This window comes from Taudactylus pleione, unplaced genomic scaffold, assembly GCF_031769625.1.
Source record: "Taudactylus pleione unplaced genomic scaffold, aTauple2 ptg000064l, whole genome shotgun sequence".
Classification (NCBI taxonomy): Eukaryota; Metazoa; Chordata; class Amphibia; order Anura; family Myobatrachidae; genus Taudactylus; species Taudactylus pleione.
Window position 1 is genome coordinate 5,994,983 of NW_028284466.1, and position 17,244 is coordinate 6,012,226.

At 42.5% G+C, this 17,244-nt stretch overlaps 1 protein-coding gene across 3 annotated transcripts in view; it reads right to left on the reverse strand.

Annotated features, from left to right (window-relative positions):
* Positions 1–17,032, reverse strand: part of ARHGEF6 (Rac/Cdc42 guanine nucleotide exchange factor 6) — a 133,303-nt gene extending 116,271 nt beyond the window's left edge. For 2 of the 3 annotated variants that reach the window (XM_088465777.1, XM_088465775.1), the window contains exon 1: positions 16,759–17,032. In XM_088465777.1, the coding sequence (XP_088321903.1) occupies positions 16,759–16,923 (165 nt within the window). In that variant the 5' untranslated portion in view covers positions 16,924–17,032. Of the gene's footprint in view, positions 1–16,653; positions 16,664–16,758 lie in introns of those variants that run through there. The other variant, XM_088465778.1, reaches the window with a different exon arrangement.
* Positions 17,033–17,244: the final 212 nt, after the last annotated feature.

Consider the following 17,244-nt stretch of genomic DNA (forward strand, 5'->3'; position numbering starts at 1 on the left):
TGCCTAAGCGTATATAGACATGGTTAAAAGCGCAAAGGAGGACACTATAAAGAAAATGCAAACCTATTTAGTAAAAGCTGCAGGATTATGTACAAGCCAATAAATTAAAGTTTATCACTAACTAGAAAACCATCTAAAGCAGTGGTCCCAAACTGGGTGTTGTGGTTGGTGATCCAGGACCAAATAAGGGTGACAGGTAAGTACAAATTACTTTCTTTAATCATTTTGCAGAATTTCTCAATAAAGGCACCTTTGGCCTAGGGGTGCCTTGAATAGAATGCTTTTAGGGCGCAATAATTGAAGAAAGTTTGGGAACCACTGTTCTAAAGACGTATACGCTTACACTCTATGGGCCTGAATCAGAGATGTACACTATAGCGCAGCCCCCAGTGGAGCGTACTCTATGGGCCTGAATCAGAGATGTACACTATAGCACAGCCCTTTGTGCGCAAATACTGTGCTAAAATATGCAGAAGCCACAGGAGTCCTGTGTAAAAAGTAAAGTAGCAGCATCGGTTCAACTGCTTGAATATTGAAAACACCCAGAATATGGGGCAGTCAGGCCCGTTTTCTGGAACGCTGTCAGTCTCCACCCCAAACGCCAGCCGCATGTCAATCATGCTGCAGCATTTGGGGCACTGCAAGCGACATCATAGAAAAAGATCTGTACATGTCCAGTGCGGGCAATATAGAATCTACGTACATCTCTGAATTAGGCCCAATGTTACCCAGGGCCAGATTGAGGGCCACATGGGCCTGGAGCTGAAAATGACCAAGGGCCTATTATGAGAAGAGAGGAAGTGTGACCAGTGTTGTGTGGGTGTGGCCAGTGCCATGTGGGCGTGTACCCCCCTATGCTCTCAGACCCAATGTCTCCCTAAATATATAAAAGAAAAAAAATGCTTCATTTTGTGAGGTAAATAGAAATACAATTTTACTACTTATGATTTATGGCCGACTGTGTGGAGAGCAGATGGCAATGGGCCTATGTTTATGTGGAGGCCTGGAGCTGTAGCTCCATCTGCCCCATTGTTAATCTGGCCCTGATGTTACCTACCACATGTACATACATATTAGGGTACATACTAGGGTTAAGTTGTTGTTAGGAGCTATTTAAATACCAGTATGTTTTTGGAGTGTGGAAGGAAACCAGAGTACCCAGAAGAAAAGAACAAAAGCATGAGGAGAAAATATTCCGCACAGATTAAATTAGCAATGATGGGGACTTGATCTCATGATGTGAGACAGTAATGCTAACCATTTCACATCCATGCAAGCTCACTTGAGCAGGGCCCACCTCTTGTTGTCTTCTCTACATAATTATGCTAAATGTATGTATCTATGTGAATGTATATAGGCCTACCATCTGTAATTATATTTCCTGTTGTCGTCCCTTGAACGGCACTGTGGTATGTAATTATATATATATATATATATATATATATATATATATATATATATATACACACACACACACACACACATACACTTACATACATACACACACACACAGTACTGTGCAACTAGTTAACTGGTTGGATGAAAGTTGGTCTAGAGTGTGGCCAGCTTTAAGCATCTAAAGATTACCTGTCCAACCAGCCAATTACTTGATTGGTTGGAATGAAAATCTGGTAACGTATGGGAGTAACTGATGATCAGCAATTTGCTCCTAAATGCCAGAAAACAGATGAAAATGGTCGTCAGACAAGTTTGTTAAATGTTTGGTCAAAACAATTTGTTCAAACAACAGTTTTAAGTCCATTTTCCGGCGTTTGGGAGAAAATTGCTGATTGCCATTTACTTTCATCCCTTACCAGAATTTCATTCCAACCAATCAACTAGTTGGATGGTTGGATGTAAGTTGGTCTAGTGTGTGGCCAGCTTTAGTGCTTATAGGGGCATTTCCAATTAGCCCGAACATTGTTCGGGTGCTAATGGATTTCCCTAGGCTATGTGTCCTGATGTGTCCCGAAAAATAATCCACGATAAGTGCCGATTTTTCACCTTAAAAAGGCGAAAACACATAGCTCTACAAGCTTAACGCGGACCCTATGTGTTTTCGTGAGATATATCCTATTATTTCGTTCAAATTAATAGGAAAGGGGGAAAAATCATCGGCGAAAAACGGGGATAATCAGTGAAAAATTCCCATTTTCGCTAATAGCGGGGATCAATTAGCGCCCGAACAAGGCTAATTGGATACCGTTAATAGTTCGCACCTGCTTCTCTCCCCCCTTATTTTCTGCTGTAGAACTACAGGTCTCAGCATGGTAGCACCTACTATCATGTTTAATATTAAGATGTGCAGCCCAGCCCCTCCCCTGTCCTGTGTGTGTATTTAAGGTACATTTTGAAGGCGAGACTCCTACTACTTTGCGAGCACTCCTCCTACCTGCTCCAGGTGATTTTAATTGGTTTGGGTTCTTGCATTGCAGTACACACATCTAATGGGCCCTATGATAGGTTAGTCCTAGACAAAATTGATTAGTATGTCAGTATTAGAGATGTTAGGGACCCACTTTTTATAAGGTTCACCATGACGTGGCAGGTGGGCAAACATCTTTGGCCAAACTTGTACTAAGAAACCTTACATTTAAAACCATGTTAATTGTTGCAGTTTATTATAAATTTTTTGATCATTCAAATTCTTAGTGCTTACAGGGTGTACCTGCTCCTCCCCCCTTCAAAACCACATCAATTCTTCTAGGTACATTGCACACAGTTTTTGAAGGAACTCAGCAGATAGGTTGTTCCAAACATCTTGGGAGAACTAACCACACATATTCTGTGGATGTAGGCTTGCTCAAATCTTTCTGTCTCTTCATGTAATCCCAGACAGACTCGATGATGTCAAGATCAGGTCTCTGTGGGAGCCATATCATCACTTCCTAATGACATTGGCAGTATGTTTAGGGTTGTTGTCCTGCTGCAAAATAAATTTGGAGCCTAACGCCTCCATGATGGTATTGCATTACGGGTAAGTACCTGCCTGTATTTCTCAGCATTGAGGACACAATTAATCGTGACCAAATCACCAACTGCATTTGCTAACATGCAGCCCCAAACTTGCAACCTCCACAATGCGTCACTGTTGCCAGCAGACACTTATTATTGTACTACTCTCCAGCCCTTCGGCGAACAAACTGCCTTATTACAGCCAAATATTTCACATTTTGACTCATCAGTACAGAGCACCTACTGACACGTTTCTGCACCCCAGTTCCTATGTTTTCATGCATAGTTGGGTCGCTTGGCTTTGTTTCCATGTTGAAAGTATGGCTTTTTGGCAGCAATTCTTCCATTGCTTGGCGAGATGTGGCCTTTGGGCCAAGTAGCAGCCTTGAGGGCTGATGAAGAGCTAAGTCCAGCAACAGCCTTGAGGGCTGGTGACACTTGGCTAGATGTGTTCGTGAAACAGCCTTGAAGGCTGGTGATGCTTGGCAAGATGTGACCCTTTGGGCAGAGTAGCAGCCTTGAGGGATGATGACACTTGGCATGATGCGGCCTTTGGGCCGTGTAGCAGCCTTGAGGGCTGGTGATACTTGGCAAGACTACGATAGAGTGCGACTTGCGCCGCCAGGTTGACACAAGTTGCAGTACATGGGATAGTGTGTACTGGAGACACTGGTGTGCGACTTGTGCCGCCGAGTTGACACAAGCAGAAGTACACCGGATTACGTGTACCAGGAATGCTGGTGTGCGCCTTGTGTCGCCGGGTTGACAAGTGACAGGACGCTGGGGTGTGGCCTGTGCCGCCTAGATAACACAGGCTGCAGAGATGCTGGATTGCGCGCACAGGTGACACTGGTGTGCGCCTTGGGTCGCCAGGTTGACACCAAGCGATAGGACGCTGAGGTGTGGCCCGTGCCACCTAGATAACACAAGCAACAGGATGCAGCGGTATGTTCAATGCCGCCAAGATGACACTAACGGCAAGAGAAATACAAGACAGGCAGAGGTAGTGGACACTCGACTAAGCAGGAATTAACCACCAGAACCGGAAACATGTGAAACGCTATCACCGGCGCCTAAGCAACATACGGACAAGATAGATAAAGCCACAGGAGCCAATCAGGTCAGTCCAGGAATAACAGGCAGGAGGTAGGAGGAGTTCAGTGATTGATAGCCCGGCGTTCACCTCTCCTAGCAATGCAGCGGCTTGTGACAGTCTTGCCATGGTGTATGACCTGTGACATGAAACGGTCTTCCACAACCTTACCTTTGTAGCAGAGTTTGGCTGTTCCTCACCCAGTTTTAAGCCTCCTACACAGCTGTTTCTGTTTCAGTTAATGACTGTGTTTCAACCTACATATGAAAATGATGATCATTATCTCCTGTTTGGTATGATTGGTTAATCATACACCTGACTATAATCCTATAAATTCCCTAACTTTGTGAAAGTGTATCTAGAATAATTTATGCTGTTTTGAAGGCAAATGGTGGTCACATCAAATATTACTTTGATTTAGATTTCTCGTCTGTTCATTCACTTTATTTTTATTAATTAACAAAATGCAAACTATTAACACTTCAATTTTTTAAAGCAATCTCACTTTGCAGCATTTTTCCACACCTGCCTAAAACATTTGCACAGTATTGAATGAAATATATATACACATACATACATATATATATATATATATATATATATATATATACACACACACACACACTAAAGTTAATTCCAGGTGCAGTCACCGTACTGTGATGCCTTGGAAATGCCCAGACCTGCCTGCATCATTTGTAATCTGACACCTCGTGAATCAATTTGAGTCTGCTCTTGGCAAGGCAACGTGAATTATCGGAGTTCGAATGGGCATGATAGTGGGTACCCGACGGATGGGACATTCCAGGTCTGAAGCAGTGCGGACATTCAAGATTCCTTGATTTACAGTGTCACGTGTGTACCAGGAATACCTCACGGAAGGCATTACCACACACCATGGACAGATATAAAACCTGTCTGGTCTGTGGTAACAGATAAGCAACTCTGGCTCAAAACACATCCACCTTCAATGCAGGAGGTACCAGACGCATATCCAGCAGGTCAGTGCAGCGTTCTTTAGCTTCCATGGGATATGGGAGCAGAAGACCCACCAGAATACCCCTATTAACACTACGACACCGGACACAGCACCTCACCTGGGCTTGTGACGTCGCTAATTGGACCCTGGAGGACTGGAAACATGTGGCTTAGTCCGATGAGTCACAGTTCCACTTGTTTCGGTTGATGATAGGGTTTGGGTGTGGCGAAGACCACATGAGGCCATGGACCCCAGTTGTTAACAAGGCACCATGCAGGCTGGTGGTGGTTCCATAATGGTGTTGAGTGTGTTCACGTGGTATGGACTGGATCCGCTGGTCTGCCTGAACAGGTCATTGACCGGTAACCGATACGTTGCATTGCTTGATAACAATTGCGGCCCTTCATAAACTTCATTTTCCCCCACAAAGATGGAATATTCCAGCAGGATAACGCACCGTGTCATCGGTCCCAAGTTGTCAAGAATTGGTTCGAGGAGTATTCTGGAGAATTCCAACGTATGGTGTGGCCACCACGTTCGCGCGACATGAACCCAATTGAGTATTTATAGCACGAGGTGGAGAGGTCCATTTGCACCCAAGATCTTGCACCTACAAATATCAGGGAGCTGTGTGAAGCTATCCAGACGGTATGGGCCAACATCTCTCCAGGGGCCTCCCATTCACTTGTGCAATCGACTCCACGGCATATATCCCATGACTTTTGGCACTCCAGAGTGTGTGTAATGTATTTTATATAATATATATATATATATATATATATATACACATATACACACACACACACACACACACACACACACATATACATATATATACACATACACACACACACACACAGTCAGGTCCATAAATATTGGGACATTGACAGAATTTTCAGATTTTGGCCTCTATTCACCACCACAATGACTTTGAAATGAAACAAACAAGATGTGCTTTAACTGCAGACTTTCAGATTTAATTTGAAGGTAGTTACATCCAAATCGGGTGAACGGTGTAGGATTTACAACAGTTTCAATATGTGCCTCCCACTTTTTAAGGGGCCAAAAGTAATGGGACTATCAACTCAAAAGCTATTTCATGGACAGGTGTGGGCTATTTCCTCATTATTTCATTATCAATTAAGCAGGTAAAAGGTCTGGAGTTGATTCTAGGTGTAACATTTGCATTTGGAATCAGTTGCTCTCAACTCTCGATATGAGATCCAAAGAGCTGTCACCATCAGTGAAGCAAGCCATCATTAGGCTGAAAAATCAAAACAAACCCATCAGAGAGATAGCAAAAACATTAGGTGTGGCCAAATCAACTGTTTGGAACATTCTTAAAAAGAAAGAATGCACCGGAGAGCTCAGCAACACCAAAAGACCCGGAAGACCACGGAAAACAACTGTGGTGGATGACAGAAGAATTTTTTCCCTGGTGAAGAAAAACCCCTTCATAACAGTTGGCCAAATCAAGAACACTCTCCAGGAGGTAGATGTATATGTGTCAAAGTCAACAATCAAGAGAAGACTTCACAAGAGTGAATATAGAGGGTTCAACCCCAAGATGCAAACCATTGGTGAGCCACAAAAACAGGAAGACCAGATTAGAGTTTGCCAAACAAAATCTGAAAAAGCCACTACAGTTCTGGAACAACATCCTATGGACAGATGAGACAAAGATCAACTTGTACCAGAGTGATGGGAAAAGAAGAGAAGGAAAGGAACTGCTCATGATCCAAAACATACCACGTCATCAGTGAAGCATGGTGGTGGTAGTGTCATGGCGTGGGCATGTATGGCTGCCAATGGAACTGGTTCCCTTGTATTTATTGATGATGTAACTGCTGACAAAAGCAGCAGAATGAATTCTGAAGTGTTTCGGGCAATATTATATGCTCATATTCAGTCAAATACTTCAGAACTCATTGGACGGCACTTCACAGTGCAGATGGACAATGACCCGAAGCATACTGCATAAGCAACCAAGGAGTTTTTTAAGGCTAAAAAGTGGAATGTTATGCAATGGCCAAGTCAATCCCCTGACCTGAATCCGATTGAGCATGCATTTCACTTGATGAAGACAAAACTGAAGGGAAAATGCCCCAAGAACAAGCAGGAACTGAAGACATTTGCAGTAGAGGCCTGGCAGAGCATCACCAGGGATGAAACACAGTGTCTGGTGATGTCTATGCGTTCCAGGCTTCAGGCTGTAATTGCCTGCAAAGGATTTGCAACAAAGTATTAAAAAGTGAAAGTTAGATTTAGGATTGTTTAGTTTGTCCCATTACTTTTGACCCCTTAAAAAGTGGGAGGCACATATAGAAACCGTTGTAATTTCTACACCGTTCATCTGATTTGGCTGTAATTACCCTCAAATTAAATCTGAAAGTCTGCAGTTAAATCACATCTTGTTTGTTTCATTTCAAAGTCATTGTGGTGGTGAATAGAGGCCAAAATATGAAAATTCTGTCAATGTCCCAATATTTATGGACCTGACTGTATATATATATATATATATTTATATTGTGACACAGTTAGGTTAGGGGGTCCCTCTCCTGAGTAGAGGACTCCTTCCTTTCACACACAGCAGCTGGGAAACAGTACGCCAGACTGGATGCAAGTACAAGCTGGTCGGCGCCAGTCTTTATTGTACAATGTCAGAAACAACATAAAGAAAACATAAACATAAATCCTAGCCCTGTCGGGGCACTAACTTCACAGGTAGTTCCCTCACTACCAGAACCTGGCAGGGCCTAATGCCCTCACCAGCAACAAAGGCACAGCACAACACTTACAGTTAGGTTTTCAAGTGTCTCTGAGCAAACTCCCTGTCTGCTCTCCCAGGTGAGACACTCAGCCCTAAACACACTAGGCTTATATTGGCCACTCTCAGGTGGAAACCCTAACAAGCCTGTTACCAGGCTGCGAGAACCAAAACCTGGAGTGGCCGTGGGTGGAGCCCTCCCTCTCCTCTCACCCACAACCCCCAGGTCCCAAACCGGCTTTTCAAAAAGCCGAAACTCAAGCCTGCTACACTGCAGACTTTCTCCTGGGGGTTTAAAACACATAAGACAGAAATCTGGGACAAATGTACCTGCCACAGACCACTTTACAAATGATCCTATCACTATATATATATATATAGCAGATCTTTTTTTATCAGTGGCATCTACTATTTTCTGCATAGACCTCCAGAGCAGTTGTTGTTTTTTTTTTTGTTTGTTTGGGTTTTTTTTTTAGCTAGTTCAGTAATTTGTATAATTTCTTGTAGCCAATAATGAAAATGCTATATACTATATTACTAAACTATATGTAGTTGGATGTGCAGTAAAATATGTGTATGTGTGCTGTAACATGAGAATATACAAACACCTCCTCATCAGTATAACATACACCTACAACCATAGCAAAATAAAGATCTATAGACGAGCTACAGACAGACTGCAGTTCTCAAATTTTCCGTAAACATAATTAATCATGAAAAATAATGCCAACAAAGTAATTAACTTAAATGTAAGAAATCAAAGAGTATAAGAACTACACTAAGAATTAAAATATTTCTTTATAACAAAGTACATTTATTAATACTGGAATATTAACCATATACAATGGTATAACCATTAAGGCAATGATAGCACCATGGACGTATTACGAACTATATGAATATTTAAGATCACTTTAGAGATTTATGACTAGTAAATAATTGAAAAAGAAAATAATTGTCTGCATATATTAAGAATGATATAACATGCTGCTGGGAATTAACCTCGCTAAAAACTTCAGACTCAAAGTCTGACATGACCAACATCACTGAGCACCAAAATGTACTCGATAATACGTCATCACAAAAATTCATAGGAATTTTAAAATATATTAATGTCACTTGCGTATTATCACCTTACAATATACAATGTGGATGAGAAGAACCCATTTATAAATCTGCATTAATCACGTGGCACAATAAGCAAAACTGTGCTACACGGGGCAGTGCTATACCCCACAGCTACAATCAGAATCTCCTTCTCACAAATGACATTGCACAGCTGTGTATAGTGCCTGAGGCTCAGCATGAAACATGTATGCAGCCAAGTATAAGAAAGCATAACAATGACCTATTGCTTGCAGTACGAGGCACTTGCTGATGTCTAGATAAACCATATATTAAGTAATGAGCGAGCAGATAAAACGATCTACTGACCTTCTATACAGCAATTTATAGTACAGATTACACACCAGGGAACCTAACTACAGACCAGTATCACTGACAGGAAGGGAAAGCAAACTGTTCTGCAAAATACATCTGACCAATGAGAAAGTTACACAGAACTCACCAATTGGAGTTTCTACACAGCTGCCAATGTGTGAAAGTCTTACATTGTGTACATTGTGTCAGCTTCAGGAAACAGCAGCAGAAACACAAGAGCTTGTTGTAGTGTAATAGGCTATAGCACACACATAGGTCATTCCTCCTCCACACATGGAGTTTATGTGAGCTGAACAGACAATAGAGTTACATTATATGCAGCAGGGAAAATACATTTTCCACTGTTCTGTATTTGTGTCTTGGTAGGCAAAGTGGTTTTTCCAGGTACTATGGCTGCAGGGCATTGTGAGACTTCTAGTTGCACAACTGGGTATATTATATAGGAGTAAATGTAATACGATGTAGCTTGGAGACATCGGTGAGTCCTGTGCCAGACTGAATGTTTTCAAAGTAGCAGTCTTTCAATTGGCAAAATCAACCTGGCTTTGCCTAATAAAAGACTGCCACTTTAAAACATCGGGCAGCCTCATACGGGACTCGCCGATGTCTCAAAGCCGCAGCCTATTACATGTACCCCATAGACTGCAACCATTCCTTATTTCCCATGTCATTTCCAGAATTGCTTTAAGAGCTAAGAAAATGCACATTAACATCAAACTACTGTATATGATGCATTTTGGCAGGCACAATACATTTTGTATTAGCCAATGTGCCTGACTAGCTAGCTAGCTATATAGATAGAATACAAGGTATCTCTTTAAGGAGGCGATTCAATTGTTTATCGCTCCTGTCTAAAGTGACCGGGAGCTATTCAATGGTCTGCACAACCAGGCTGGCGCCGATGTCGATGGCTGCATTCTCATGCCCTAATGCATGGGAGTAGCCACGTTAGGCAGCTTCTCCCATGCTAAATGCTGAGCCCGCCGCAGTTAAAGTGCGCCCATCACCAACAAACAGCCTCAAAGCTCTAGGTGCGAGCAACAATCCGTGATAAGTGCAGCCTTGGGGCTGGTCGCACTAAACAATGTAATGGCTCCTGGTCACTTTAGACAGGAACGAAAAACAACTGAATCACAAAATGCCCCTAATTTCCAATTACAGACATAGGTTTTACTTGGGAATAAAATGATAATTTTTTCCTCATACTGTATACATTTATTATTTTCTAGTTTTTAGAACGTTAGGCAGTCAGAATGTCAACATTGATGTCGGCATAATATTGATACAAAGAAAATGTTGACGAGGACAGAATGTCACATATGAAATGTTAATCTTGTCAAACTGTTGACATTACAATTAGGCTTACCTTAAAACCACACTGTCGACATTGTCACCATGTCAATATTTCACCAGTGTCAACATAATGGCCATGTCGACAAGATGAATGTCAACCTAATAAACCAAACCCTTTATAACTCAATATTTAATTTACTTTAAACTAAACAAACATAAAATATATGGCTGGATGCACAACAAAACATGGGTGGGTGTGTGTGCGTGTTGTCCATCACAAACTATATTTCGCAGAATGTAGAATATGGCATCATTAGAAATAGTAATTATTCCCTTTTACGCCGGAATAGGTCTTGTTTGGTATAATTCCCCCCAATATTCGTATTACTCAAGGTAGCAGACGCCTTTTATTGGCATTAAGTGCAGCGGCATGTAAAGCTGTTCTACTAACCTGGATAACCCCCTTCCCACACTCACTTTCTCTTTTTAAAGCCAAATTACATTACTTGTTTAGAATGAATTGGGTTGAAGTCATTTTCGATATGGACCTTAAAACTGAGAAATTCTTCCTTATGTGGGAAAGTTATATAGACACACTTTCTACCTCTATGCGTTCCCAAATCCATAATAGTCTGCAGAACTCGTCCTGGTATCTGTTACAACTTGCAGCTAATGACCCTCCGATAAGATTGCAGTATTGATTTTTCTTTTCAATAACTTTTTATATTCACATTTGGTGGAGTAAGGTGGGGTGATGGCGAGCTATCTAGTTTATTTATATTTCCATTATGTCCTTACAATGATTTGTTGTACTATTCTAATTTTCTTATGTATGGCAATTATTCCATAAGTAAATAGAACCTATTGGTTCTTCTCTTTGCTGTTCGGATAATATTGTACACCATTTGCACTATTGTACAACTATTGTGATCATTTCGTTTGTATCATTGTTCATTGTGATGTCTGTAAATGTGACACTTGATGCTTCAATAAAAAATTTGCTTAGAAAAGAAATAGTAATTATTGCAAATACAGACATGCACAAATCTTCTTTTCTGATATCACAGTGATTATTGCATAGTATACATGCCTAAAGTATGGGTACATGAACAGACCAGCAGTGTAAGGTGGTACAGGTTGAGTCTCCCATATTCAAATATTCTGAAATAAGGAATATTCCGCAATACGGAATTTTTTTTAGCATGACTGCATAACCCTTTCACATCTCAAAAGTAACCGGATTTGAGGTGCAGTGTGAGCGCGCCACCAGAAAAATTCCCGGGTCAAGCAACCCGGCATTTCAACCCTGCAATTGACCAGGGTTGAACACTGGACCGACCCAGGTCATAGTGCAGTGTGAACAGGCCCTACCCAGGTTATCCAACCCAGGACTCAGCAAACAGAGCTGACTGGATGTTCCTGGGTCTCATTTGATGAGATCAGCAGCCAGACACACAGGCAGCATACTGCAGACAACAGCAGAGGCAGTATTCTGGCAGCCCGAATGGGGTAAATACCACTACTGAAATTACAGTGAAGAAGTGAACTATACACTATGCTGTCAGAAGCTGCATCAAACAGCAGTAAAGCACAAACACTCACAAACTCAGGGCTACACAGTGATAATCCATCAGCCATGATTCCTACAATGCTGGGAGCAGTCCCCACCCCTCCAGTTTGTTCCCTTTTGTCATCTTATCTTTGTGCGTCTGAAAAAGTCAATTTTTTATTATATTCATAGGGTTTTACAGGGCTGACCCAGGTTCAGTGTGAACGGGGCAAACCCAGGAATACCCCGGGTCGAAGGTGCAGTGTGAAAGGGGTCTGACCCGGGTCGCAGCTGAGTTGGACCAGTTTTCAAAATGCTGGGTTTGTGATGTGAAAGGGGAGTATAGTAAAACCTTTGCATTTGATGGTTCAATGTACACAAACTTTGTTTAAAGGCACAAAATTATTAACAATATTGTATAAAATAACCTTCAGGCTATGTGTATTAGGTGTACAGCCATGGTCAAAAGTTTTGAGAATGACAAGTATTAATTTTCACAAAGTTTGCTGCTTCAGTGTTAGACCGTTTTGTCAGATGTTTACTATGGTATACTGAAGTAATATTACAAGCGTTTCATAATTGTCAAAGGGGCCCATTTTTCTCAAAGTGTATTTGAGTTAAAACCCCCAAAACACAAATTTTCGGGGGTTTACTTCAAATATTAAGTATCCCCCGGATGTACTAAGGAGGGACCGCAGCAGGTATCTCTGATAGGTTTCTATGGGGGAAGCGATGCTGCCAAATGTATCAATATCCACAATACGATGCATTCCAGATATTGGCCCCCGCAGCTGACGGCGCAAGCCGCTGTAGCCTATGGGCTACACCGCGCACTAATAGCTGGCGGTGGGATTCGCCGGAACCCTCCCCAGCTATGGCGGATGTACATGTGCAGTCCACAGGACCGCGCATGCGCCTCACCTCCAGCAGTGGCCGGCCGCTCTCCGGAGGCTTCGCAGGGACGGGCTCCTTTCGGAGTCCGTGTCCCTGCATGTCCCGGGTGATACATCCGGCCGAAGAGATCGCTTTTTGCAAAGCGACCAGCGGCGCTACCTGAATACCCCGATTGCTTTGTAAAAGCGATCGTTGATAAATGTGCCCCAAAGGCTTTTATTGACAATTACATTAAGTTTATGCAAGAAGTCAATATTTGCAGAGCTGACCCTTCTTTTTCAAGACCTCTGCAATTCGCCCTGGCATGCTGTCAATCAACTTCTGGGCCACATACTGACTGATGGCCGCCCATTCTTGCCTAATCAATGCTTGGAGTTTGTCAGAATTTGTGGGTTTTTGTTTGTCTACCCCCCTCTTGAGGATTGACCACAAGTTCTCAATGGAATAAAGGTCTGGGGAGTTTCCTGGCTATGGACCCAAAATTTCGATGTTTTGTTCCCCGAGCCACTTAGTTATTACTTTTTCCTTTATGGCAAGGTGCTCCATCATGCTGGAAAAGGCATTGTTCCTCACCAAACTGTTCTTGGATGGTTGGGAGAAGTTGCTCTTGGAGGATGTTTTGGTACCATTCTTTATTCATGGATGTGATGGGACAAACTTGATTCTCTGCAACCTTAGGGCCTTAAGCCGCATACACACTAGACGATTTTTGTGAACGATATGGACAATAACGATATAGTTCAACGCTATATTGTTCAGTGTGCATGCAGTGAACGACCAACGATGATCGCTCACGCGGGTCGTTAACGATGTTTGCTGTCGTACAAACATACAGGCCAATCTGACTATATTGTCAGAAAGTGCCTGTTCAGAGATGTGGCAGGATGACGTCACTGAACGATATTGATCAGTGTGTACACCCAATATCTTTCACCAATATCTTTCAGCACATCGTCTACTGTGTATGCCCCAACTTGTTTTATCATTCACAATCAGCTGCAAACTGTCATTTTTCAAACAGATGACAGTTAGAAGCTGATTGGCTGGAGCACCATTATTGTTGCGAATGATAAATCTCGTTGATAAATAAGGCCCTATGGGGTCTATGTACTAATAATCATGGTACTGCCACGATTATTATGTACCTGACTCTCCGGGGATATTTTCATTTTTAATAAAAAATATCCCGGCTATGTACTACGGTAACCACTGTCCCTGCGAGTTATATTCCCGACATTTAGGAGAAGTCTTTCAAAGAAGTGCATGCACACCGCGTCAGCTTCCGGAACTGGCTCGGGGCTGCAGGGCAGAGATCGAAAGATCTCTCTCCTGCACCTAGAGCCCCCATAGGCTTACAGTAGTTTACACCATCTGAAGATAGTTTACACTATCGCTGCTAAACTCCGAAAAGCTCTTTTAGGGCTGAGATCGTAATCCCCATTGATAACAATGGGGACTGTGATCAGCAGTGCTAATTACCACTTTGACAGAGATTTCTGTGAAATATCCTGCATTATACTATTAGTACATATTAACAATGCATAAAATAATGCAGAAACTGCAGTTTCTGCATAATTTTATGCAAGAAAATGGCTTGATACATAGGCCCCTATGTCTGCTGTAGCCTATATTTATACAAAGAAGTTTGCTGAAGGTGTGCACATAACTATGTCTACACTTTGAACAATAACAGCATACATTAACAAATCTTTAACATCAGTTACTGCATTCGCTCAGGTTACTGCAGTTGGAATATCAGTAGGAAATTGGGGCTGCCTACGGAGTAGAAAGTGTCAGCGGTACGCTACAATAGCAATTTGGTGACCGCTGCCAATGTTTATTGCCAAATTACACTTATTTAACATAGGGATATATACAATTCTCACATGTGGCTATATGTATGCTAGTATAATGGTGATTTGTGTAAGCATACCTGGCTGTAATGCCAACTAAGTAGTTATTTTAATATGTCCACTTGCAATACCTACAGTAAGGATTCTCCTTTTTTGGTGCTGTGATTATATACTACATGGCATGGTCTTTGAGGTAAGATCCCCGAAAACACCCGTTTTGGGGGATTACCTCAAATACTAAGTATGCCCCGTATGTATGAAGGAGGAACCGCAGCAGGTATCTCCGATCCCTCCATTGCCACTGGCAGCTACCTCCTCCATAGGTTTCTATGGGGGAAGCGATGCTGCCAAATTTACCAATATCCAGAATGCGATACATTCCAGATGTTGGCCCCGGCAGCTAATGCCATCTGGAGGTGGTGTTAGCTGCTGTAGCCTATTGGCTACACCACGCACTATTAGGCGGCGTAGGGATCTGTCGGCTATGGCGCACGCACACCACCCCCTGCAGTGGCTGGCCGCACTCCAGAGACATCGCAGGGACGGGCTCCTTTTGGAGCCCGCATCCTTGAATATCCCGGATGATACAACCGGCCGAAGAGATCGCTTTTTTCAAAGCGATCAGGGACGTTACTAGCATGCCCTGATCACTTTGCAACAGCGATCCTTGATAAATGGGCCCCTTTATCATTTACCATGACAATCAGCTTTAAATAATCTAATGCAATTTAAGATGGCCATACACTTTAAGATCTGTCCAAGCTTCTACAGTAACTAGTTGGAACGAAAATTGACGATTTGTTCCCAAACAATAGAAAATAGACAAAAACGGTCATTCAGACAAATTGTTTTTTTCAGGTGTACAGGAGTGCAAGTAAGCACCATTTTCCACACTTCAACGAGACCAGCAATCTGGATGAAACCTAAAGATACATATACTAGGAGTTTTCATATTTTTTCTGTAACAAACAGAAATATTGTACACGCATTTGTAATGATTATATTGAATGTTTTTAAACACATTTAAATTGAAATAACCATACCACAGAGTAAATGTGTGGAATAGAGGTGTACGTCCTCTAAATAGGCCCTTTGCATTGTTAATGTTTTCAAGTGTATATTACTTTAATTGCACGTACAGCCCTTTTGTATTAGCTGTGATTATGGAGGAGATCCTTTTGCCCACCTCTCTGAGTAAATATTACACCAATACCTAGTAAGCAGCAATATTGTACCCACCACGAACAACTGCAGGAAGTGACACAACAGCAGGCAGGGAAGATGTGTGAAGTGGAATTATATGTGAGTGGGGAAAGAGACCACGCTGGTCCCACTCACTGACAAACACAGAGCAGAGGAGGAACTCATAATGTGGATTTCAATTAAACAGCATAAGCCTCTTTCTCACAGGGACTTCCTCTTTACTGGTGCACACAGCATGCTCTGGTTATCGCTAATTATTAATACATTGCATAAGACCATTATCAACTGACCTAAACTGGTCTATTAAAAATTTCTTAAATCTCCCCCAGCAGCACAAAGTCAGAGGGAAGGAGGCTGGAGGGCTATACATATTACTAGCCTCAGGTGCTTAATATGTACTATTTAATAAGTCTGCCTGCAAATTAATGCAGGAAATGTGTATGTCTGCGAGCAACAAATCGCAGCACGTTGGAAGGAATGTGCGTTTATAATGCACAAACATTTCTTGCTATCACAGTTCAATGCATGGCAGACTGAAGGCTGTGGACAAACACCAGTAGCACATACATAACTTGCTCAGCAGTGCTAGAAAGGGCTGAGTGTGGGCTCCTTCACCTGAGTCATACATACCTGGAAGAGTGACCAGGGCGTTTCCCTGTCAGATTATTGCAACAATAGATGCCCTAGTGGCTATCTGCCTGCAGCCAGACTAGTCAGGGACCAGGGGCCACTTACCTTTTCCACGGAGCCCGGGAGCAGCCGGCTCATCAGCTTGCACAGCACCACCCCGTCCTTCAGGGAGCATTTTAAAAAGTCTTCTGGGTCACATATATTCTTCTTGGGGGAGTTGAGGACCCCCAGAGAGATGAGCCAGGTAACGGTCTGCTCCTCCGGATTCATAGCGGCGCTCTGCTGTGTGGCAGGAGACCGGCCAGACTAGTGTCAGCTCTGTCACCCACATCCGCGATTACATCTCATCGCTTCTTCCTCCTTCTGTGCGAGCTCTACCGTGCGGCACCAGCACTACCACACTCTGCTACAACAGGAAGCTGCTGCTGCTGAGCGGGGATCAGTCTGCTCTGCTGGGAACATAAATCTACATTTGTTTATTCCTTTCCTATAGATTAATATCTGTTCATAGATATCAATTATGATTTGGAAGAGTTTAGTGGGAGCTTAAATATCGATAGGATGAAAGTGTGTGCAAACTTTGAGAAGTAG